Here is a 25800-nt window from a genome sequence, read left to right on the forward strand (position 1 = left end):
CGCATACCACGGGCGCAGGAACTCGCTTGGGCAGTGCCTGGGTGTTTGTTATGCCAGGCTGGTCTGGGGAGGTGGCGCCCCCACCCTGCCTCAGCATCGCCCACGCCCGTTTGCCTCCAGCGAGGTCCCTGTCACCATCCCTGCCCCGTCCCACTGAGTTGGGAAAAGCAGCTGTAGCCAGCATGCCTCAGTTTCCCCTACACTCTGCCAGGCATCTGTGTAGCTTCTGGTGTGAGAGATGGCTTCAGTTTCGGGTGGGCCTTTCATGACACGTTATATCCCTGGTAATGTCCCTTGCAAGCTGCACACAGACACGTGTGCACACACATGTCCATGCATGCAGGCGTGCATACATGCAGGCTGCTGTTATTTTTAGCTGGGGGTGGGGGGTTAAGCTAACATGCTAATGCTCCGGCCGTGCTGCCGGCCAGCCTGCTGCTGCCTAATCCCTGGTAATCCCCTCCCTGGAGGTCTCAGAGAGGCAGCCGGCTGGCTCAGCCCCCTTGCTACCCGCACTGACAACCCCTGCCAGCCTGCTGCTGCCCCCATCCCCCCTGGAAATGCCCCTTGGTGGGGAGGCTACCCCCCTATCCATGGTCAGCTTGGTGGTGACAGGGTCCTCATAGCAAATACAGATAGAATTGCACGCCACCTCCCCCAGGGGCCCGATCCCACCCTGTGCTTGCATTGAGCTGTGCCCCTGGAAGGATTTGGCCCATGCTTGCTAGGTGCCCCCCTCTCCAAGGCTGCCCAGGTTGCGTGGTCCCCGTGCTGGGCTCCATGTCCACCCTGCGGTGTCCCCTGGGCAACCAGCTCCATCTAAATCCCAGCCTGGGTTCTGCAGTTGTGAAACAGGCTGTAAAGTTTGGAGCTGGCTGGTGGCATGTCCTTGGCTCATCCCTCGAGGGGCGTGGAGAGGCTCCAGGGTCCCAGTCAGAAGTGTCCAGTCCAGCCTGGGGTGTCCAGCTGTCAGATGTCAGGCTGGGAGGGGTGTTTCGGCTGCTCCTGGGCACTGGAAGGGGAGGGTTGAGGGGGATAGTTTGCACTGCATCAGCTGCCCCCCACCTTGAGCTGGGGAGCCCTTGATGGAAGCGGGTTCAGGCAGCGGGCAGGGGTGGGTGCCAGGCCTGGTGCTGGCAAGCAGGAGCAGCGTGAGCTGTGGGCTGATGTTAGGTGGGGCCAGGCTACCAGAGCCTGTAGGCTGAGGGGGTGGGGGCTGGCAAGCAGGACTGGGCAGGGGCAGGGCACCAGCTGGGAGCTGTTGGGGGGCCTGGCTGTGGTGCTTCCAGCCAGGGATTAACAGTGTAGGGAAGCCAGCTGGGCCTGGGCACTGCCCCCCACCTGCTGTCTCCCCCTTCCAGGGAAGAGGGTTTCCAGTCGATCCTTCCCCGCCCTCTGGATCCAGCTGTGCCGGCCCAATGCCTCCCTGGTGATTTCCATTGCATGACATCAGGCTTGGAGCTGACGTCCTGTCCAAGCAGGGGAGTGGAGTCCAGGGGGTGGGTCAGGACTCCTGGGTTCTACCCCCAGGAGGGAAGTGAGATCTAGAGGGTCAGACATGGGCTGGACTGGGTTTCAGGCCTCCTGGCTTCTATTTCCAGCCCCGGACTCCTGGGTTCTCTTTCTGGCTGTGTCACCGGCAGGGCTGTGTAATATTGTGGGAATTCTCCTCCCTCTGCCCAGCTTTTTCCCATCTGGAAATCCGCTCGGGGCTCAGCTCCATCCCAGCAGCCCTGGGGGAGCTTTTCCCTTTGCGGGATGGTTTTAGATCCAGGCTGGGCAGAGCCAGGGGGGTTCCTAGCTCCCTGATTTGGGGAACGGGGTCTTCTCAGCCTCACTGGCAGCTTTTCCTGGGAGCTTCCACCTGAAATGCAGCTGCTTCTGGGGTGAGACGTGTCAACTCGCAGGAACAGGGGAGGGCGGCTCTGATCCAGCTGTGCGGGTAAGGGGTTTCCCAGTGCAAAGGGGTGTGCCCAACTCGGTGAGCACAGAGACTGCCGTGTGTCCGGGAACATTGGGAAGCCTGCCATGGCAATCCTGGCAGGAAAAGCCTCCCTGGGCAGCAGCCCCGGAAGAGCCCATAGCCAGGGGTGGGCTGGACAGGAGCCGGAAGCTGAGAAAGAGGTGACGGGGCAAACCCAGGAGTCCAGATTTGCAGTCTCTTTCTCCCCCATGTGCACCCCCCACCCCCTTTCTCACCCTAAAAACCCTGCCCCCCCCCCCCGCCAACACTAGGAAGAGAACCCAGGTGTCTGTTCTGGGCATTGTTGGAGTCTGGGGGGTGCTGGAGGGGCCTGGACCAGCCCCTGGTTGTATGGGGAGGGGTACTTGGCTACCTCCATGCCCTGAGCTGCCCCAGCTCAGCAGGCCCAGAGAAAGGGGAGCTATTTATAAGGGGATTTGCAGAGCTGGCAAAACCCTTCCTGCTTCAGTCCCTCCTGCTGGGCACGGAGGAATTAGCCCACGGAAGGGGAGGTGTAGGGGCTGGTGGAGCTGGCAGCTGACCCCAGGTCTCCTGGGTCCTGGGGGTCCCCGCCATGGGTTCCCATCCTTGATGCCCCTGTCCTGTCCTGCAGCCCCCAGCTCTCCCAGTTCGGTGTTGCCATAGCTCCCCAATCCCATCGCCCACAGCCTGGGATGTCACACCCCAGATCTGGGTGGTGAGGAGTGGGGGGCTTCTTCCCCTCTGACCTGCAGCCCCCTTCTTTCTGCTCTGTGGCTGCCCCCAACCCTCTGGGATCTCTTGCTGCTCTGCCCTGTGTGCCCTGTGGAGTTTTATTGCTGCGTCCAGAGCTGATAGTCCCCAGCAGCCCATGTCTCTCCAGGCCTGGAAGGCCCTAGTAAAGCTCTGGAAGAGCAGGGTGGTGATTCCCAGCTTTGCCCCTGACTCCCTGAATGACCCAGAGCTTGTCACTTCATCCTTCCAGCCTGCACCCCTCTGCCCCATGGATGGGGATAAAGACCCTTTGGCAGCTGTCTTATATGTGCAGACTGTGAGTTCTGGGAGGCCCTGAATCAGCGCTTGGTAGCCTGGGGCCTTTGTTGCAGCTAGGCCCGAAGTTTCCAGGGGATGCGAGTCCAGAAGGCACCTCCTGAGTCGTGGATCCCAGATCCCGACTGTTAGCAGCACGATATCTGGCCAGCCGAGCGCTCTCTCCATCTGGCTTCCAACCCATGTTTGTTCCTGGCCAGCTTCTACCCATTTCTCCCAGCGTTCCAGGAACTTGTTCTCCCAGGTTTCTAATTGGAAAACCTGTCAGAACAGAGCAGTTTCTGGAGCAGGCTGCCAGTTTGGGGAACACTTTTTTCCTGGAGAGACACCCCGGTGGGCTAGAAGTGCCCCACAAAGTAGGCAAGCCAGACTCGTATCCCAGACCCGCCTGCCTGGAGATTTGAACCTGCGCCTCTGCCTTCCGACTCCCCACTACACAGTGCCCCCTCAGTGCCAGCCCCCCCAGCTAAGGTTGGGGTGTCCCCTCAGTGCCACGGCTCCCCCAGGCTGGGATCGGAGTGTGCCCCCAGTGCCTGCCCCCACCCCACGGCTGGGATTGGGGTGCCCCCTCAGGGCCAGGGTCCCTCCCAAGCTAAGATCAGGGTGCTTTCTCAGTGCCTGCCCCTCCAGGCTGAGATTGGGATGCCCCCTTAGTGTCAGGGCACCCCCAGGATAAGATTGGGGTGCCCCCTCAGTGAATAGTTTCAGGCTTATGAGAGCACAGGAATAGCAGGCGAATGCCCCAATCTCTGCAAAGTGCCCTCTGCACTCAATGTGTGTCGCTGGACATTGCCGCCAACGTGGCTTGCTGTGTCACCACACCTGCCATACCTGCCACGGCCCTGTGACTCGCAGCAGGGCCGAGTGCTCCTAACTGCCACCCTGCTTTGCCATGGTGGGCTCCTCCCTGGGCACGGGGGCAGCTGCCGGGCACCTTCATGCGTGCATCAGGCTTTATGTAATGCCGGGCTGGAGTGGGGTGCTCACCACCATGAGTGCCACGGCTTCTGTGCCTAGGGGGCTAGAGGCCAGCTCCCATCTCTGTGGGGCCCCGATCCTGTCACCACTCCTCTCTCTGGGTCTCGGCTTTGCCGTTTGGGACACAATCAGGCCTCGTTACATGTCTGTGCCCTGCCTGCTGTGCCAGGACCCTCAGGCCTGCCCAAGGGTAGGTGCTGGGCTTGGCCTAAAGGGTCTTGGCCTGGCTATGCCCTTCATGGGGTCTCAGCTGCATGCGAGAGGGACTCAGATGAGCACTTGGCAGTCCCCAGCTACTGTCGGGGTGGAGCAGGACACCAGGGCCTCGTCTGCTCAAACACGTTTGCTCATTCATGAGGAGCAGTAGTAGACTCTTATCCAGCTGAGAGAGGAGGGTCCGAACCCATCTGCTGCAGGGGAAGTCCCCGAAGGGCTGGTTTCCAACTCCGCCATGCCAGGCGCTGTGCCAATGCAGACAGACAGTCCCTGTCCCAAAGCCATCAACTCGCTGCTCCTGCCCTGTCCCCTCTCTGCCTGCAGGCCTTGGGCAGAGAGGGTGTGGGGACCCCATGAGCATCATCAAAGGCCTTGCTGGGGTGGGCACCGGTCCCCTGGCTGTCTTATGCAGCCACCCCCGTCCCACCCCAGAAGCAGCTGCATTTTGGTGAAAGGCCCCTGAGGGGCCCCATATCTCTGGCAGGGGTGGGGGTCCCTGTCAAACAACCTCCAGCCCCTCCTTGAGAAGAGTCCACATCTCCCGATCCCTGTCTCAAAACTTTGGCTCCCTCCCCAGAGACAGCAGTGACAGTCTGCTTCCATGCATCACCCCAGAAGTGGACACATCTCAGCGCCAGACCAGGGACCCTGGGTCATGTCCCATGGCTGATTTTTTTAGGTCTTTTGGGAGCATATCAGCCTCTCTAGGGTTTCTGCCCTGTTCCCTGCCTGGTTGTTTGTACTCTTAGGGTCCAGTTTTGCCTCACAAAACAGCTTTGCTTGGGGCCCAGGCCATGGCCGTGGCATGCTACAGGCGACCCAGCACCGTGGCCCAGTCCAGCCAGGCCTGTGCAGGGACCTGGGCCCCACGGGGAGGAGAATATTGTTCCTCTCTGTGTCTAGCAGCTGTTTTCCAGCTCACACAGGGTTTTTCCCTCTGCCCTTTTGCATTCGAGTGGCTGTGGGGGTCTCGGAGGGTGGTGCTGGCCTGGTGGAGGGGACCAGAGGGCTCTGGGGAGGCGGGATGGGCCTCTTGGCCTGGTCCCCCCTCCCGCAGCTCTGGTCTCCCCTGCACCGGCCGCTGTGTGCGCCGGCCCCCACCAGCCTCCGGCGCTGGGCCTGGGCCGGCAGCCAAGCGGGAGCCAGTTATGTAACTTGGAGTTCAGGCGAGGCCTCGAAGGCAGGGCCCAGCTGCGCCGGCCCCCGGCCTCGCGTCAACCCTGCACCGGCCCAGTGCAGGGGGGAGTCCCCAGCTGAGATCGGCCACCTGCCCAGTGCCAGGCTCCCCCCAAGCTGAGATTGGGGTGCCCCTCCAGTGCCTGGCCCCCCCAGGCTGAGATTGGAGAGTGCCCTCAGTGTTGACACCCCCAGCTGTGATTGGGGTGCCCCCTCAATGCCAGGGCCCCCCAGACTGAGATTTGGAGTGCCCCTCAGTGCCAGCCCCCCCAGGCTGAGATTGGGGTGCACTTCAATGCCTGGCCCCCCAGGGTGAGATTGGGGTGCCCCCTAAGTGCCAGGGCACCCCCAGGCTGAGATTGGGGTGCACCCTCAGTACCAGTGGCCCCCCCAGGCAGAGACTGAGGTGCCCACTGAATGTCTGGATCCTCAGGATGAGATTGGGGTGCCCCCCTGAGATTGGGGTGCCTTCTCATTGCTGCCCCCCCAGGCTGAGGTTGGGGTTCTCCCTCTGAGCCAGAACCCCCCCCAGCTGAGATTGGGGTGCTCCCTCAGTGCCTGCTCCCTTGGCTGAGATTGGGGTGCCCCCTTAGTGCCTGCCATACTGGCGGAGATGGGGGTGCCCCCTCAGTGCCAGGGCCCTCCGTGGTTGAGATGGGGTGCCCCCTCAGTGCCAGTCCCCTCCCAGTTGAGATCGGGGTGCACCTCAGTGCCAGAGCTCTGCACTGATGCGGGTGCACAGCCCCTGCCCTGGCAGCTCTCTCTTCAGACGGGCAGGGGATGGCAGCCCTGTGAGCCAGGCAGCCCAGGACAGTGGCAGAGCCAGCCCCAGAACTCAGGCTTCCGATGGCCCCACACTTGGGCCATGTCTCTGGGGCAGGGGGTGGCCCATGGCTGGGATGAGACCCCCTTGGAGCCCCCACAGCCCTACCCCGGCCCCTCCGGGAAACCCACATGTTCTGCGCCTCTTGCTTTGGGGGGTCTGTGTGCAAGGTGCCCACAGGTCTGGAGACTCATTCCCACCCCCCCCAGTGCAAGGCTTGTGGATCAGGTCCCACCACCCCCTTCCTTGTGGGGACCAGGCCCATGGCAGCTCCAAGGGGCAAGGGACTGTGTCTGGCGCTGTGTCTTGCTTCCTGGGGCCCACCCCTGCCCCAGTCCCAGGGTACAGGGGGGAGTTAAGGCAAAGGGTGGAAATAGCAAAGTAGATTAGGGGGTCAGGGAGCTCCCATAGAGGTAATTAGTGCCCCGGGGGTGGGTTCTGGGTGCAACACCCACTAATCTGGTGGATTTTTACATGGGGGGTGGTAATTAAATCCTACATTGCATCCAGTGCTCATAGGCTGGGGGGGGCAGGCTGGCAGCTGGTATTTGGTGCTGCATCAGTGTTCCACTGCCTCTTTTTTCTTGCTTTCCCTGAGGGCTGTGGGGTGGGGGGCACAGCCCAGGTCAGGGGTCTGCAGGAGGGGGCCCGGAGTTGGGATATCTGGGCCTGCATCTCACTCCTGCCTTGCAGCCTCAGCTGGCCTAGCCCCAGGGTGGTGTCCGTGTGCTGGGGCATCCTCCTGGCCCATGGCGCTGTCCCGGGGGCTGGGGAGCTGGCACTGCTTGGTGATGCTCAGGTAGGGTGGGCTTTTGCTCTGTGGCCCTGAGCACCCTCCCGTAAGGATGGCCCCGCACCCACTGGCAGGCCTGGCTCTGCTGGGGGGAGCTGGGGTCCAGGGCTGAGACCAGGGCAGCCAGGACTCCTCGGTTCTGTTCCCAGCTGCGGGAAGGAAGTAGAGTCCAGTGGTTCGTGTGGGGTGGGGCCAGGACTGCTGCCTTCTCTTTCTAGGGCTCTTTCTGCCCCCGGCCCGGTTTCTCCTCTGAGGACAAGCAGGCAGGGCGGGCAGTTTCTCGCAAGGGGAGGCACCCGGCTACCTGCCATGTGTGCCTGGCTTCCGCATGCCCGGCCTGCCAGGCAGGTCGGACGGGCGGCGTTACATAACCCGCCGACAGCCGCCGCGAGGAGCTGAGTCAATATTGATCCTGCCAAGGCTCAACGCCTCTCGCGAGGCCTGGCACTCATGGGCTGCCATGGGGAGGGGACTGTGGGGCAGGGTCTCGGGTGCCTGCAGGCATCCCTCCTGCTCAGGTGCAGGGGCCTAGAGGAGCATGACCCTCATACCTTCCCCTGCCATCTGGCCCAAAGGGATGTGCCCAGGGTCATGTGGGGGTATCAGTGGCAGAGCAAGGACTTGAACCCCAGCCCCCTGGGATGGTGCCCATTGATACCTCCCCTTGTTAGTCTCTGAAGAGAACAACATGGCAACCCTTTCCCTCAAAATCAAGAGCCCTGATGGGTTTTAACAAAGTCCAGTGTTTTCCCCCCTAAAATTCTTTGCTTTTTAAATCTAACTTCCTGCTTTCCCCTGCCAGGGTGCAGCTGGGATTTTAGGCCAGATCTCCTCCCTCTTCTACCCTGCCACCCTCTTTCCCACCCACTCTTCCCCTATGAGGCCTGCTACCCACTTCCCATCTGTTCCTGGTGCCCTCTGCCCACCAGGCATCGAATTGGAACTTGCTCTCCCCAGGCATCAGATTGGGTTGCTCTCCCTACAGCTTTGTGAAAGCAGCAAAGATCTTTCCACAAGCAAAAGTCCTTGAAATACTCCATCCCAGACAGGGAAAATCTCCCTCTTGGCCCAGTTTTCTGGGACACAGAGCAGTGATGGATGTCTGAGCCTCTGCTATTCCTTTGGATACAAGCCTCCATCACTCCCCGCCACCCTCCACACAGGTCTGTGCTTTAAATCTCTTCATTTGATTTGCAAAATTAATTCCTCTATCCCCCACAAGTCCTGTCTTTGCTGTTACTCTGGAGATCCAAGGCCCTGTGGATCATTTGGAAGCATCTGCGGGTTTTCAGCGGGGTGTCGGTGCCCGGTGGGTTGCCCTTTGAGTAATTTTTGCTCAGTAATTTCTGAATGATTCGTTATTGGTCTGGAGGAAGCAGCAAGGGCAGTTGCTGTATTGTTCCAAGTATAAGTTGACCCCTGCTTATAAATCAGTCCACCAGTTCTGGGTTCAGTTTGAGGAAAAGCATCTCATTCCCCATCAAAATACAAAGCAGTCGCTGCAGGTACCCCTCTTGCCTCCATAAACCCACCCAGGAGAACTGAATGCTTGAGGGAAAGGACCCAGAGGGTGAAAGGTGCTAGCTGTACTGAAATAGAAACTGCACTGGAAATGCTTCCAGCTCAGTGTTTTATTGCGTGGGCAAAAAAAAGCTGCAAGTGCTAAAGTCAAGATCACTGGGGCTGGCTGTAGGTCGGCCCTGAGTGTAAATACAAGGTGGTTTTTATGGGATGTTTTATGCAGGGGAAGGTCGAAGCATCAATATCGGAAAAATACAGTAATGACTCCTCTCACACAGACCAGCAGTGTTTTTGGCCCCCTCAAGGTTTCCAGTAGAAATATCCATTGTCATGGAGAAAAGGCAGGAGGGTTCCTTAAATGAGGCCAAAAAGACGTGGGAACCTTTCTGTTGACATATAAACCCAATGGAGCAGGCCAGGTGTTAGACAGAGCAAAATGTTTGTCAGTCATCCAGTGTGGGGATTTTGCAGCCAGGAGTTGTAAAAGAGTTGGCCGAGGCATGCTGCAGGCATGGATCGCCTATCTGAGGGCACTGGAGGCAGTTTGCAAGGCCAGGGAGAGCACTGAGGCAGTGGCGAGATTTAACAAGGGTGACCTGGGTAATTACAGACCCCAAGCAAGGCTGTGGAATGGCCTTGATTAGTAGGGACTGGAAAGGAGGGAATATAATTAACACCCATCAAGAGGCCTTTACGGGAAGGAGCTTGGCCCGGGAACTGGATTGAGCTCTTTTCTGGCAAGGTGACAAGCATGGTTGAGAGGCAACAGGGTTTGCGGACAGGAGCAGGTACCAGGGGTATGTGGTGTGCCCCAACTGGATTGCAACCCATGGGCTCTGATGGGGATACATCCAGGGATGGGGCCCTGGCTGTGCGTGCAGCAGCAGGGCATGGCCTGGCATTGCTCTGTGGACACCATCGTGTGTGCCAGCGCCTGCAGTAGGAGAGGCGGTGAACTGGGAGCCGGGACTCGGTTCTGGAGGTGGGCGGGGGAGAGGAGTGTCTTCCATCAGGGCAGTGCCTGATGAGGATCTAGGACTCCTGGGTTCTTCTGACTGTGCAGGGGGCAGGGAGCAGTACCTGAGAGGATGGCGTGTGAGTAGGGGGTTGGGCACTGGGTCTGGGGTGACGCAGGGAAAGTCCCCTCCCTGGTGCCTCAGTTTCCCCATCTCTGCAAGGGGCAATTGACATTCTTTGCAAAGTGCTTTGAATCATGTGGCAAGCAAGGGTAGGGGGCTCTGGGGCCTCCTGGCACATTCTCACTCCATCTCTCTTTCTTGCAGGTCTGGCTGCCATGAAGAAGACCCACACGTGTGAGTACCCAGCCCCTGCCCCCATGGGCCCCACAGCCACGTCCACCATGGGAGCCCAGCAGAACCCAGCCCAGCCTGGCCCCACTGCCCCTCCCACCCCCACTGTCCATTACCTCCAGAGCAGGGGCAGCAGCCCCCAGCGGGCTGAGCAAGGGGACCAGGACTCCTGGGTTCCCACTGGGGCAGCACTGGGCCACCACCTTCTCCTTCTGCACGGGACAATGGGTGCCTATGGGGGAGGGATGGGGAATCCCTCCATCATGCTTCCCCCTGCCAGCTCATCTACACAGTTAATCCAGATTCACCTGGATTTGCAGTGCCAGCTCTAACCTATGTCCAGCCCCCCTCTCAAAGGCAACTCTGAGCCTATTTATGAAAAGTTAATATGGGATCCGTGCTTCCTGGCCTGGCTGGGTGGTTTATGGGGCTGTTTGCTGGTAAACAGGGCAGGTGATGGCTGTAAAGGGTGCAGGAGCATGGTAACACTTTCTCTCCCACTTGCAGTGCACAGTTCTTTTTCCATTTTGCTTTAACATATCTGTGTGCCGATTGACCTGGCACTGGCTGGCTGTGGGGAGGGGACTCCAGCCTGGCAGTGGGGCGGGTGTCAGGGTCCAGGCTGCTCTGGGTCCTGTGAATGGACACCCAGGGGCTCTGGAGGCTGCGCTGAGGCCCTTCCTGGGCCTGGCTGGCACACGGGTTTATTAGGCAATGGAGCAACGTGGTGTTGACAGCCTGACATGTCAGGGCAGGGGCTGGCGCCGTCTGGAGCAGCCAGTGCTGGGGAGAGGCAGTTCATGGAGCTCCTGTCTCCGGCCCCAAAGCTTCCAGAGAGGGTTCCTGCCATCCTGGCTGCAGCCCAGGGGTCTCTGGGGTTTGTGAGCAGCCAGCGCATGATCCCAGGTCCTTCCTGATCCCATCCCCAAAGCCCTGGAGCATGAGGGTATGAGACCAAATGGCAGCAGCCTGCTGCCTCCCTCTAGTGGCAGCAGCGTGCGGGGCCCGGTGGGAGCCTGGCTGCCTCCAAACATGGCTAATCATGCGTGGAGATGACGTGGGCTGCAGGTGCAGTCCCTGTAGGTGACCCCCTCCGCCAAGAGGTGGGAGGGTGGCCATGAAGGCGCTTTCAGGATCGGGCCCTCACTAGAAGAAAACCCGGCTGGGGGTGTGTTTATTGGAGGGGAAGCTGTGTTGCCCCCTGGTGGCTGCCCCTGGGCATAACGGGGTCCTGGCACCCCAGAGACACCAGTTGGGGCATTTCGGGCCTGTCTCCTTTTACTTGTGGGGGACTGGCTGCTCTTCTAGGTGAAGACACATCACCTGTCTCAGACTTCATAGACATTCGGGCTGGAAGGGACCCTGGAGGATCATCGAGTCCAGCCCCCAAAGGGCAGGAGGGGAAACAGAGGCACAGAGAGGCTCGGGCCCAGAACCCAGGTGTCCTGATCAGTGCTGCACCCACGTAGCTGTGGCTGGAGCAGCAACGCCCACCATACCTGGGGTGCTGGGCACTGTACGTCTGTGTCCTCACTGCCCCAGAGCTCCTGCAGGTACTGCTGTCGCTTGGGGCATGAGGGGGACCCCACTTCCCCTGGGGGCTGGGCTGAACACAGCCCTGCTGTGCCTGGGGTAGAAGCTGAGTCTCTGGCGGGCAGCACCAGTGCTGCGGTGAGCAGCGGGTTTGGTGTTGACGGTGCTGCGGTTGGGACATCCTGAAGTGCGAACTCTTGGGGAAGGGGGAGCTGGGCCTCCACAGCCCACCTGCCACGTGGGCAGCAGCCCCCCCACACCTGGCCACAGAGCCCTGGGTGCAGCTGTGCCTGGGCTGAGCGGGATGCCAGGGAGCTGCTGACATGGGGCAAGTCTGGGATTGGGGGTGGGGGGTGGTGTTAGGGACCCAGCAGCCTCCAGAGCTGCCTCTCTGAAAGCTGTCCAGGCTGCAGTGATGGTCCTCTGGCTTCCCCAGGCCTTGCTGGGGGCTGGCAGAGGTGGGACAGGAAAGTATGAGTGCCCGTGGGGTCTCACAGGCATCAACCTGACCCAGTTACCCCCCCCCAATCCATACTAGGCCCTGCATGTGAGCCCAGCCCTTCGGCTGGTCTGTGTTGGTGTGGAGTGGCCCTGGCTCTATCCAGGAGCCCTGCAGACTTCCCCCCCTAGTCCCTGGGGTAAGATTGGGCCCCAGCACCATCTGGAAACCACAAAATGCAGGTACAGGGGGAACCACAAGGCTTTCCACGCAGCTGTGCAAGCCTGGCAGGGAAGAGGGCAGAGATCCCCCCCTGCACCCAGATTTGTGGGGCTGGGGTCACTGCCTCCCAGCTTAGCTCCCCAATTGCTAGTGATCAGAGGGGGCCTCTGGCTGCCAGGACTCCTCAGTTCTCTTTCTCTGCTGGGCTGCAAACAGGAAGGGGGGGTGGTCCTGGTCAGAATGGGGCAGCCTGGGGGACTTGTGGCTTCTCCCTCCCAGCTCTGGGAGGGGAACTGGGGTGATAGTGTTGGGAATTGGGGTGTCCGGACTCCTGGATCCCATCTCTGCCCCTGGGAAGGAGCCTGTGGCCTAGGAGCTACAGCAGTGAGCCAGGACACCTGGGTTCTCCTTGAGCAGGCCCCATGGCCCAAGGTGGAGGGCAGTGGGGGTCATGCCCTCCTTGCTGCCCCCTGTGTCCAGGCCTGCAGGGCAGAGCTGGAGGGGCAGGTAGGGGGGTCCAAGAGCACAACGAATGTGGTCGACCTGGTCATGCTAACGTCTTGTGTGGGCCCAGAGCCAGCCTGGCTCTGTTTCCAGACGCCCGGCTCACTTGTCGTTCGTCTTCCCTCGCTTCCTCCTGTGCTGTGCCCGTGACGGGGTCCTCGCCCCCGAGCTGACGCCATGTTCCAGCCCAGAGGTAGCTGCGTTCCGGCTTCATGGCTCTGGGGCGGGACATGAGATGGCGTGAGATCTGTGGGACCCCGTAGCACAGCCCCGCCGGCATCCACATCCTCTTACCTTGACGCCACAAGCCTGGCCAGGCGGGGGGGCCCAGCCTGGGAAGGTGCTGACTCTGCCCTTTCTGCTGTGGCTGGGTGGGGGGGTGGAAAACAGGTCAGCGTGACGTCTGCGGTGTGTGTGTGTGTGTGTGTGTGTGTGTGTGTGTGTGTGACATACCCAGGCCAGGTTTGCCATGAGACCAGGCCCTCAGGACTCCTGGGTTCTCTTTCTGCCTCATGGAGGAGTGTGAGGCACAGTGGTTAGAGCAAGCCGCTTGGGTCCTGTGTTGGGGGTAGGGAGGGGGGCAGAGCTCAGGACTCTTGGGTTCTGGGCTTGGCTGTAGGGGGAGAGGGGGGTGGAGGGGGCAGGAGGAGAGACCGAGGGTCAGGACTCCTGGGTTCCCTGTGTAACCCAGGCACAACAGACCGGAGAAGGATGTGGGAGCCAGGCCGCCTGAGTTCCCTGCACCCAGCTCTGGCTGTGGGGGTCAGTTCAGTGGCTGGACTGCAGGAGGCTTGAAAGCCAGGACTCCTGGGTTCCTTGCTCGTGGCCCTGTGGATCTAGTGGCTAGCCTGGGGCAGGCTCGAAAGCCAGGACTCCTGGGTCCCTTGTTCCCAGCTCGGTGTATGGAAGAGTCAGTCTGGCGCCAGCCTGAGTTGAGCCCAAAGACCGGGACTCCTGGGTTCCTTGCTCCTGGCCCCGCCATTGAGCACCATGCGTTGAGTTGCACCTCTTCGCTCTATGCCTCAGTTTCCCCACCTGCTTTACCGGCTTGCCTGGACCCTGGGCGAGCGAGGCACCAGGGCTGGGGGCAGGGAGTTCAGGGCCACGTGCTGCAGCAGCACTGAGTGTATCTCCCCCCGGCACGCACACTCCCCCCCGCATGGCACCATCCTGGGTCCTTCGCACGCGGCGATGGAAACTGGTCCCCTTGTGGCTTGTGGTCTCTTGTGGCTTCGGAACTTTCCAGTGCATCACCATTGGCCGCCTGGGGCTCGGTGGGCACCCTGATTGGCTGGCAGGGGTGCCTGTCAACGGGCCCTGTCAGGCCACCTGGGCTGCTGAGGCTGTTTTAAAAGAAAAGCAGCCCGAGTCGTGCAGCCCCTGGCGCCGTGGTAGCAACAGCAGGTGGCGGCACAGCCAGGTGCCCCTGTGCCCCTGCCCAGCCCGCCGAGACCATGAGAGGTAAGTGGTTTTGGGGGGAGATGGCAGATAAAGGCCACCTGGCATGCGGGAGCGAGTGGCACTGACAGTGCGGTGGGTGCCCGCGACCCTCGGCTGCTGTAGAGGAGCCAAGAGCCGGACGCCTGGGTTCTCAGGTGCTCGCAGCCAGGGAGCCCAGGTGGCAGGATGCCTGCGTTCTCTGGCACGGCTGAAGGAGAGGATGTGGGGGCCATGGGTGGCTTGTGAACAGTGGGGGTCCCAGCACTGGTGGGCTGTGCCATGGATGTGTCCCCACCACAGCTGGGTTCCTGGGCATTTTGTGTCCCTCAGGTGAGAAGCACTAGGCACAGACTGGGAGGTGCTGGGCTGGCTGGTGCAGGGGCTGAGACCTGATCTTACCAGGACCCAGTTTCAAAGCAGCTTGGTGCTGTTGGGGCTTGGGTGGCTTCCCCCCGCAGTGTGGGGAGGGCGCCGTGGACGTGGGGGGCTCTGCCCACTGTGGAGGGGGGTCTGTGGGAACATGGATTTCCCAGCAGAGGAGGAAGAGGCTGACTGTGGGCCTGTCCCGTTCAGGGGCTGGAGGATGTTGGGAGTGGGGGTTACTCCAGGCTCTGTCACTGTCAATGTGCCTGGTCCCTCTGGCACTATCAGATGCTTCTACCCCCCCAAATCCAGGATCTCAGTGCCCATGGCCATCTGCCAGGCAGCTCACACCCCACCTGGGAGCAGGATCTGGCCCGGTGGGTTTTTTTATATGTAATGTATGTCAGATTTTTGCATGTGTGCATGTTCTTCTACACACACATGTCCTGATGTGTGAGTATGTGTCATTGCACACTAGGGTGTGTGAATACATGCATCTTGCTGTCCTTTTTATATAGAACGTGTGCCAGTTTTTGCATGTGTGCATGTTCATATGCATGCTTGTACCCGTGTGTGTGTGTGTGTGCCATTGCACGCATGTGTGTGTATCTCTGACCCAGCGGGTTCATAGCATCGATGTCCACATGTAATTCAGTGCACGCACCCAACAGCCTTCTTTGAATACATAGCATTTGTCAGGTTTGTGTATGTGCATATGTGTTCTCATAGGCACATGTGTGTCATTGCATACTCATGTGTGCTTGTGTCTCTACGTGCATCTCAATGGCCTTTTTAATTATAGCATGCGTCAGTTTTTGTATGTCAGCGCATATTCTATTGGACACGGGTGGGTGTCATGTCATGCTCAACTGCATGCGTGTTTATGTCTATGTGTGTGTTGTCTATCCCTGCTTCTCTAGGATTCTCTGATCGATAGCTTGTGTCACTTTTATATGTCTGTGTGTGTTCCTCTGTGTGTGTGTGTGTGTGTGATTGCATGCTTATGTGCATGTGTGTGCAGTGAGTGGCCCCTTCAAGCTGCTTCTGTCTGGGGGGGTCCGTGTTCCCTGAGTTCCCTTGGGCCAGCTGGGGCCAGGAACCTGTTTGCCCTGCGTGAGGCCTTTGCAAAGGGCTGGGGCAGGAAGCAGAAACTGGAAGCCATGCTGGAGCTTGCAACATTATGCATACATGTATGTCTGTTTGCGTGTGCATGTGCAGGCATGTTTCCATGTGTGGAGTGTGTCTGAAAGCATGTGGCTGTCTGCATGCTGTGATGCACGTGCATGGGCTGTCTGCGTGCAGAGGACACTGGTTGCATGAGTGCTGTGGAGCTGCCTTGTGTGTGTCTGGAGGGGGAGGTGTATACTTGGGGGAGAGTTTCTGTGCTGGGGGGAGGTCAACACACTCTGCTCCGCTGCTCTGGCCAATGCGCAGCCTGGATGCTCCGTCCCCTGCCCAGAGCAGTTGCTAGGAGCTGCCCTCGGTGCCCGGGTGCCCATCTCTTGGAGGCAGCAGGGGCTGAAGGTGCAAACAGCAGAGCCCGTGGTTGGGGCTGGGTGCCTGCATGGGGGAGGCAGGAAGCCAGGGCTTGGCGGGGGGTTGCGGGAGGACAGGTGCCAGCTGCCAGAGTCAGGGGGGTAGGTGCATGGAGGCTTTGACTCCTTGGGCAGGAGGAAGCACAGGTGTGCCCCGTGGCCTCGGCTCCTGGCAGCGCATCGGCTGTGCCGGGGCGGGGGAGTCTGGGGGCATCAATGGGTCCTGTGTGCGGCTTCGTCTCAAAGACTTCACCCAGCTCTGTGGGGAAACCGAGGCACAATGCAGCATGGCTGGCCTTGAGGTGCCCAATAGGCTCTGAGTCCCTTGCCCTGCCCATCAGGGAGCCCCAGTGTCAGGACACCTGGTTTCTCTGGCACGGCTTCCTGCAGCCCTGGATCCGGGGCTACTGCCTTCCAGGCCCCTGAGATGAGCTGAGCCTCAGATGACTGAATTCCCCCCTTTCTCTGCTCCTCAACAGCCTGCAGGGCTGCCGGCCCCTTACCCATCTTGTCTCCCTGGCCAGGGGTCTTGGGGTGCCCTTGGCTGACTGTTGAGGGGGGCCAGGCCAGATCCTCAGCTCATACGAATGGGTGTCACTCCAGCTGCGCGGAGGGAGGTGGATTCAGGTCTACCGGGGATCGGGCCGATTGGCGTCATGGCCAGTTTCCACCCACTGGGGTTGCATCCATTGGCGTCATGGAGGATCCGTTCCATTGGCATCAGCAAACTGATGCCCCACTGACGTTGATGGAAGGGCACTGGGGTGGGGGCAGGCTTCACCCGTGACTGGGGCAAGCAGCTCGACTCAGATCTCGTGTCACTCCCCACCGACGAGTCACGGAAGCAGGCAGCGCCATAGAAAGTACCAAGTGTATTCCTGCGCTGTTGTGTACGTACAGCTCTGGACCCAGGAGCCTGGTAAGGACCTGGAGTGGCCATGCACAGCCCTTGGGCCCTATCTTGGTTTCCCTGGGGTCTCTCCTGAGCCGGGGATCTCAGCTACACTGTCCCCCTTCCCTTCCTCTGGCCACATAACACCAGCAGTGCTGAGTGCTGTATCTACACGTAGTGATTAGCTAATCGAAGCACTGAAGTGCTCCCCGGTTTTAGCTAGACATGGCCAGCAAGGCAGAGGCTTTCCTGAGACCCTGTTACAAGCATGGGAGAGAACCCAGTGTCCTGACATTCATGCTTCTGCTGTAAGGGTACAGGCTGGCTTTGAGGAGCAGAGTCTAGCCCGCACAGCTGAGCTCCCTTTTGATCCTAGATTTTGCTCCCGATCAGAGGCAAGAGAAGAACCCAGGGGTCCTGGCTCCCAGTGCTGTGCTCAGGCCACAAATGAGCCCCCCTCCCTCTACCCACAGAAGCTATTGTGTCTCTAATTAGTAGGATGCATCTAATTACAGGTTTTGGAAAGGACTTTCCCGTTGGCTCTCTGAAGGCTGGTGGGGGGGGGATCGGGTCTGCTCCAGGCTGGCGGCACCCCCAGCCCAGAGGCAACTGGCCTGGGGGGAGTCAGCTGCTTTGCAGTCCCTGCTGCTGGAAACCAGAGAAACCACGGAGCCGTGGGCTGGAGCTGAGACCAGGGTTTGGCAGATTCGGTGCGAAATGTGAAGGTGTTGAGAGGCGGAAGGGGAAAGTGCTGATTGAGAGCTTTTCTTGGGGGAAGGTGGTGGGGGGGCACAGCCTGGCATCCAGTCCTTCCGAGAATGCAGCCCTGCCCCAGGGCAGGTGTTATTGCCCCAGGGGGCCTTCTGCCTGCAGAGCGGGGGGACTCGCCTTGGTGGGCACCGGCAGAACAGGTTGGTTTCTTCTATGCCAAGAGCTGGTTCCCGCCCCTGCCTGGCCCATGGTGACATAACGTGTCCGTCGCTGCCTCTGTGGGTGTTGGGAGCAGGTTCAAGGCAGACGGCTCCAAGTGTGGGAGCATGGCTGGGGGGGTGGCGGGATCATGGGGCTGCCTGCTGTTTCCTGCCCCGTGCCTGCTGTTTCCTGCCCCCTGTCCTGGCATGGAGAGGCAGCGCCGGTAGCAAAACCATGTGCCTGGTTGTTGGCATTCAGCTGTGTTATAGACTCTGGGAGTCCTCGGCAGAGCAGGCAATTAGGGCACCCCAGGATGTCCTGTCTGTGCCTCAGTTTCCCCAGAGGATGCAACTCCCTCGGGGGAGCCACTTGTGATCGTTCTGCCCAGCAGGCTCCTGCCTCCGCCTTGCTCCTGCCCAAGCTGTGTCGAGACAGGCTCTTCTCTCTCAGGTCCCCTCACTGAAGGGCTGTAAAGGCAACCAGCAGCCTAAGTCAGGGGCCTCCAGCCACCCCACCAGCCTCCCTGCCACCTCCTGGTTCTCCAGGCTTGGCCGACTGTCCCTGCTGCTCTCTGGGCAGGAGCTCCCCTCCTGCCCTTGTGGGGCTGATGCCCATTCGCCCCTGCAGCAGACTTGGCCTCGGAGCTCTGCTTGCCCGGTAGCATCGCAGTAGAAACCCCTTGGTGGGCTGGCTGTACATTGAGGAGCCCGTGAAGGCCTGAGAGCTAGTGGCTTCATCCCGCCTGATACTGGGCACTGTAACGATGCTTTACTGGTTTTTCAACCTCTAGGAACATCATGCTGCAGCTCAACAGCGGCCTAGTCCTCACCCCCCTCCCTGCCGCACCAGGCGTTGTGCAGACACAGAAGTAGGTTGTTAACCCACAACCTCCCCCCCAGCTCCAGACCAGTTAGCCTTTGAGCTGCCCCCCGTCCCCTGATGCACAAGGCAGAGGGGATATGGGGATGGTAAGGGGCACATTCCACATGTCCCCGCATCGGTGGCATCGTGTGTCTTCATCCCATTGACTTCTCGTGGCAGCTGCTGTCGGAGCTTGTGGGACAACGGGAACAGGGCTCCTGCCACGACTTGAGCAGCAGTTGACTTGAGGGGCAAAGCTCCCCCTGCCCCAACCCCAAGATTCCCAGGTGTTTTTTAAGCCCCTTCCTTAGCTGGAATGGCCCATGAACCTGCGTCCAGCCACTCCGATCCCTTCACCTCCATGCAGCTATCACTTGGGTAAAGCATCGCCCCTGGCCCGCACCTGTCTCCATCTGGCATGTTTGCTGCAGAAGCCTGTTTTGCTTTGAAGGGATCTAATAAACAGACAGATCCAGAAAGGAGAATGAAGGTGCTAAGGAGGTCAAGGGTTTCAGAGGCGATGTGTGCGCTCGAACTCATGATCTCAGGCTGGTCTTTAAACCCGTGTCCCTTTCCTCCGTTGCAGACGACAGCCCTGGGCTCAGGCAGATCAGGGATTCTCAACCAGTAATCCAAGTCTTTTTCAAGAAGGCACTGATGATTTGGGAGGGGAGAGGGGGCAGATTTGAAGGAGTAAGTGGGTTTTCATGTGTCATGTCTCCCCAAATGACCAAGCTGGTGAGATTTGGGTCTCATGAGTCCCTCCGGCCTCCTTCCAGGCCCACCAATGACAAGACCCAGGCCTTCCTTTTCAGATTTGCAAGGCAGAGTTTCTAGGCAGCTGGAAAACAATTGCTGCAAACGATTCTGCTGATTCAGGGCTGTGGTTTGGATCCACCTGAACAAGTTCCCCTCCCACCCTACCCTGAGCCAGCCGTGCCCCAGCACTTGAAAAGGTGTGCGGGATTTTTCTGTGCACACATTGAGAATGGCGAGGCCAAGCTCTGCTGCAAAGAGAAGAGCCTGGCGGCATTGCCGTTCCCATTTTAAACACATTTGTGCCGTGCCTTTTCGAATCAGGCTCTCCCAAGACCAAGGGCTGGTATCAGTGATCTTGTGATCAAGCAGTTTAGGGGATTGATTAAATCTGATAGTGTTGGGAGGTGGGTGGAGAGGGGAATCCCAGCTGGGCCCAGTGCGCCACCGCGGTGTGTGTTACAGTTAAAGAACAATGAGTAAAGCTACAAAGATGATTTGGGGGTTGAAAAAAAGGCTGGGGGGGGAAATAGTGGGGGGGGGGAACAGTCTGTTAAATGTATCCAGATGAAAGCTAGGAGATAACTTGATTCTGGGCCACAGACTTTCACACGGGGAGGAGACACCTGATGCTAAATTGCACTTTGAAGGAGAAAGGTGAAGCAAACTGCAAGCAGAGGCATTTGGCTGAGCAGTAAGAGGAGCGCAGGATTTGGCAGTATCTTGACTCAGAATAACTCTAGGCAAGCTGTCATTGCCTTTAGGGCTGGCACGAAGCAGATACTATTTCCCTTAAACTATCACAGTTGTCCGATGCCTGTAGGGACCAGGAACCGGGGCAGGAAGCCTAGGGAGCAAAGAAAAGGCTGATCGCTGTTGTAACGATCGGACTAGGAACACAATAGATTTTCCAGCTCTTGCAGGCTTTAAGCCAAGATATTCAGTGTCTCTTTGAGGTTCACGTGTGCCCCACGCCAGGGTCAGACCGGATCTGGGTCTGTTGGTGTTTTCTGCCTTTCAGATCTAAGGAAGGAAACCCTTAGCTCCCAGGGCCAGCGTCTGAGCCAGCCCAAGCAGGAGCCTGTCCAGAAAAACGTCCCAATGCAGGAAAAAACATCTTGGCAGCAAAGCCCCTTTGGCAACTTTAGCTGGGTCCTGAGGTGTTTTTTTTTAAAAGAATCGGAGCATCTGACAGCCTTGGGGCCCGATCCTGTGAGGGACTGACCCTCTCTGTCTTGCACCCCCAGGGCTCCCACAGCTTTCTATGTAACCAGAGGAAGAGGGAGCCGCAGGGCAATGAGAGGCAGGTGCTTTTAGAGCGGGTCCCTTGGGAATGCAGCATTTTCTTGTCTGATTTCTTCAGGGGAGAGGAGTCTAAAATCTCAGACTTACAGGAGTTGGGGGCGGGGGGCATGTGTCTGAAATCTCAGAGGCTTACAGGGGCATGCGTGCACTCCCACATGTACATGTGTGTGAATTAGTGGGGTGTGTGTGAATTTGCAGTCAGAGATGTGTGTGTGCATGCACTCAAGTGCATGTTTGTGTACATGTGCGTATCAATTCTCAGAGACTTATGGGAGGGGTGTATGTGTGTGTTAATTCTCAGAGAAGTGTGGGGGGGTGCACGCTCACACATACTTGTGCATATGTCTGAAGTCTCAGTTGGAGATGTGTGTGTGTACATATGTGCATGTGTGGGTCAATTCTCAAAGACATGGGAGAAGTGCATGTGTGTTAATTCTGAGACTTATGGGAGGAGGGCTCTGTGTGTGTGTGTGTGTGTGTGTGTGTGTGTGTAAATTCTCAATCAGAGATTTATGGGGGGTGTATGTGAGAGAGAGAGAGGTGTGATAATATCTTTTATCAGATAATTGGGAGAGATGAAAGACCCGTTTCATCAGCCTGGCAAGCAGCCATCGCTCTCCAAACTTGAACACTTGCTTTAGTCTCATCCAATCTTCCTTGGCTTCACTCAGACACGGCCCGGCCTACTGCCTCTTAACCTAATTATGTTAATGAATTTGACCACTTAAAAGGAAAGTGGGCAATTTATTCTCAGGTTCCCGATAACTTCCGTATTTTGATATTACCTAGAGCCATGGTTTTGCAAGTGATTTCTTCCCTCGTCCGCCCCCAGAATTATTTATTTCATTGTCAATTGTGGTAGGAAGAACAGTTGGGGCATGGTAGCTCTTTGGGCCCAAACAATCCCTTTGAGTCTGACCCATGGATGCCGCCAACCCACCAGTTCACTAAGCCACTGAAAATACTTAGATGGCAGACTCTGGATTTTGAAGCCAGGGCAGCACTGCAGTGCTGCGTCTGGGCCGGCAAAAGCTGGGACCCGTATTTCATACTGCTTGAGTTGATAGCTTTGAGCATCATTCTTGAAATAAGCCCTGTGGTCTGTTCACCTTTCTCTCGAACTGAGTGGAGGGATTGCCGGCTATTAAAAGATGCCCAAATGAGAAAGATGGAACCAATTATGGTTTTCACTTCTTTCCAATAACCATGTTGGAGCTGCGTCAGTGGGAGCTTCAGACGGGTGCAATAGCTATGTCAGCGCTTCTCCACCTTTTTAGACTCCAGTACCCTCCTCCCCTTGTGATAAATTCAAGACTCTCGCACCCCTTTGGAAAATGCCAGCTTTGATCTTTCTCTTGTTTTTTGACTATGGAAAAATAACAGAGCAATTCTGCTTGCAAAGAACAGGGCAGGATGTTTGTGACCCACTGGGTTCCTGCTGGAAACCTCTGGGTTTGTCGTGTGAATCATGCATAGATATTTGCCCACCTCACAGGGCTAATATTGCACGGCATCTTTCAAAGGATCTCATAGCACCCTGGGGTGTTGCAGCACCCTGGCTGCTCTGCTCTTCATGCTCTGTGCATGGCTCAGAGCTGCTATTTCAGCCACCTTTAAGACAGAGGACTCTGCAAATGCTCATGGATAAACGTGGGCAAAGAAAGCTCTTGCTGCGTTGCAAACAAGTGGCATTTTTAATAGAAAATGTAAGCATCTGATCATGAAGGGAAAGATCGCAAATTGTCTTTTTAATTCAGTTGTAAAAGCTAGTTAAGTGCTGACGATGGAGCCAATTCAAATAGAATCAGGATAAATATTTTTCTCATTAATTGAGGGCTTCAAAGTAAATGGTTTTATTTTAATGTGCATAAAGTACAAAATGCAGAAATATTTGGAGATTCTTAAATGTGCAGCTAATTTAAAATGATGAGAGCAGCCTTGTACTTTCATTGGATTATGTTGATCATTAAAACTTGTTTAATTATGGCTTCGGCAGATCCCCATCTTGCCTGCGGTTGTGAAGCAACTGCTTGCTTTTCAGCCTAAAGTAATGCCTCAGTTCAAATGAGCTGGACTCCATAGACAAATTATCATGTATTAATTAAGTACCGAATTACGGTGTTTTAGCTAGATATGCATCTGCCGACTCTTCAGGCTGGGTTTGAACATGGGTTTGCTTTTGAACAGCGGCGGCTTTTTGATGAGACAAGATTACGAATGTGTTTGATAACGAAGTTTCAGAATGAAACCAAAGCAACTCAGAGACCCCCTCCCCCCCTCGCAACTGCTGGGGATAAACAGCCCGGTTTGCCCATGTTGTTCACGTCTTTCGTGGTTAGGGTGGGTGGTTCAAAGTGTTTGGGACCAACTAAGTCATTAGGTGATGCTAATTACCCTGACTGTATAGGATCTGGACTCTGGCTCTGGATTTCTAATTTATTTGGTACGTATGACTCAGGTTTGGATCAGGCTGAGTACCAGATAGGGGCAGGGCCAGACACAGGCATGGGTGAACCAGGTGGCCGCCTGGGACCCAGACAGAAAGGGGGCCCGAAAATGGTAATTATTATTATCATTATCTCTGGTGAAGGGGGCCCGATACTAAAAGTTGGCCTGGGGCCACCAGGAGTCCAGGTATGGTGCTGGATAGGGGAATCTGGACCCCTTCTCAGTGCCAAACAATAGGGTGAGGTCTCAGGGAGCTGCTTCTTGGCTGTGGGTGCTGAGCTCTTGAGAAACCAGCCCTATGGTCGATAAAATACCCACTTTGAATCCAGACACCCAGCCAGGACCGGTGTCAGAGGGATTCACTTCTTCCTGGGGTTACTTCTTTTTGCACAGAAAAGCAATAGGTGTCTAAAGGTGACATGCAGGCAGCTGGAGAAATAAAAGAAGCTGAAACCCAGAAGGAAGAAAGCAACACAGACGAATGCTGTGTCCTGGCACTTGTATGAATGGCCTGGGGGTAGATATTAGGATGCTGCTTTTCCCGGCTCTGCATATCCAAGATATCAGAGAGAGGTGATTTCAGATATCAAAGGGAGGTGATTTATTCATATCATATCGTATCTTAGAGAAGTAAGGTTGGAAGGGACCTCAAGGATCCCCTAGTCCAATTGTGATATACTTCTACCTGCGCAGCCTCTAGCATGGCATGGTTTTATCAAGATTTCATTATCTATCTACATCCTTTCTGTATGGGACGAGCAGATAGGCATACAGGCTTTCTGTATTCACCTTCCAGTAGTGGTCCTCAACCTTGTTTGACTCAGAAGGGGGATTTGAACCACCCTTGGTAGATCCCAGGTGCCCCTCAGGTGCCAGCTCTCAGCTTGCACTCATTTCTTGACTACAGAAAAATAATAAAGCAATTATTTTGTTGCAAAGAACTCAGCAAGCCCAGGACAGGGCAGCATGTTGGTGACACTGTGGATTGAAATCTGGGCTTATCTTGTGAAATGTGTGCAGGTGGCTGCACTCGTAGCAGGGCTGATATTATGTGGGACCCCTAAAAAGAATCTCCTGGCACCCCAGGGTGCTGCCAAAACCCAGTTGAGAATCACTGCCCTACAAAATTGGGTCCCTTTTTATGTACACCCTAACAGGTAAAAGTCATACAGCTTCTAGAAGCAGGCAAGGACCTGGAGCATGGGTCATTTTCCATGCAGAAAGTGCTTTGGGGTGTTGGTTCAGGGGGGTTCTGCTCTGAATTTTAAAAGCTTTATTTTGCCTTTAAAAATTAAAAAAAAAAAAAGTGTAAAAATATCTTTAAAAATAAATTTGAACTATTTTAAAATAATGTATTTGAAAATCATTGTAATCCTTTTCAAAATATTTTTTAAATATTTTAAATATTTTTAATGGTTCAAAGAATTAATAATTTTTAATGTGTTTTTAGAAAAAGAACTTGTGTGTTACCTAAGCCAGGGCAGAAACCCTCCGAACAAATCCATTGAGCGCAACAATAGATCAGTAAATATCAAACAATGTGACTAATGCTATGATCATTTCTGCAGCAGATTATCTCGACACTAGCCTGGTCACGGAGCTAAACAAATACCCCGTTAGCATATTTAACTGTACGTTATGTATTTCTTTATTCGGTTATATGCTGCTTTTCCAACAAAGAGTCTGAGTGACTTATAACAAAATCACTTACAAATTGAGAGAGCAAACAAGAGAACAAAACAGCTTAAAATGCTAAATCATAGATATTTAAAGTGGCATGTTCCTTGTGTCTTAAATGTTAATATTATACCATTTTTCCATTATGACAAAACCCCAGATCTTTTTTTTACTCATTGTTCACTTTTCTCTGGACTTGATACGGCTTTAACTCTTATTATAAGCTCCATCCGTCCTCCTGTCTCTCTCTAGGTTTATACTGCCAGTCATCATCGTAGAATTTGTTGGTGCTCACGTAGAGCGTGTAAATCGAGTTGCCGGTAAGCCTCCTAGAGCCCCCGGCATTTTTATAGCATTGGGGGAAATGTTCAGTTTGGTTATAATTGAGGGGGGAACAGGTCATTTATTTTTCCTGGAATTTTATTACAGAAGTCAGTGGAAATGCTCTTAGGATGAATAATGGAGATTAATTGTGCCCCTGGGGGCCAGATACCAATTAAAGCAAAAATCTAAGTGCTCACTCCTGTACCTAAACAACCAGCTGGGTTTTGAAAGCATCCCTTGGGACTAAGGAAATTCGGGGATGCTCTGGATTAAAGGTTGCGTCCAGATCAGGACTGTCAGTAATCCCCGCTTTATTTATTACCAGTTGGATGGGGATTGGGGTTTAGCTATCAAACCTAACTTACCGTGTGTTTTCCCACTGCTGGTTTCGGGGAGGCCTGATGAAGCTGAGCTGTTTCGGTTTTGACTAGCAGGATCAAGCAGTGCAGCTGAGCAGAGGACCCAGGCGCCCCAACTCTTGGCACCCCCCCCGTCTCGCTCTGACCACCGAGCCACACTTTCTCTTCTTAGGGGCCTGGTTCTCAGTGGCTCTGCTGCACCCCTAACCCTGCACGGCCTCACTCGCAGGGGGTTTTCTCTTATATTTTGGGGAACGAACACCTGTCTCTACCACCTGTCTCTTGTCCTTGGAGCTCCTTCTCCCATGGGGGTCTGGGGCTGGGCTGGCTGAGACACCCTGGATCTACCTCCAGACTCACCAAAACCCCGTATGTGTGAGCTCAGGGTTGGGGAGAAGTACAGAGATGCCCGCCCCCGTGT

At 56.4% G+C, this 25800-nt stretch overlaps 1 protein-coding gene across 1 annotated transcript in view; it reads left to right on the forward strand.

Annotated features, from left to right (window-relative positions):
• The window catches only part of RORC (RAR related orphan receptor C), a 45822-nt gene that overhangs the window by 850 nt on the left and 19172 nt on the right, over positions 1-25800 (forward strand). The window contains exon 2 of the mRNA XM_090053452.1: positions 9783-9812. Within this exon, the coding sequence (XP_089909578.1) occupies positions 9783-9812 (30 nt within the window). The remainder of the gene's footprint in view (positions 1-9782; positions 9813-25800) is intronic.

This window comes from Crocodylus siamensis, chromosome 6 (assembly GCF_052110815.1).
Source record: "Crocodylus siamensis isolate JL-2025a chromosome 6, ASM5211081v1, whole genome shotgun sequence".
Lineage (NCBI taxonomy): Eukaryota > Metazoa > Chordata > Crocodylia > Crocodylidae > Crocodylus > Crocodylus siamensis.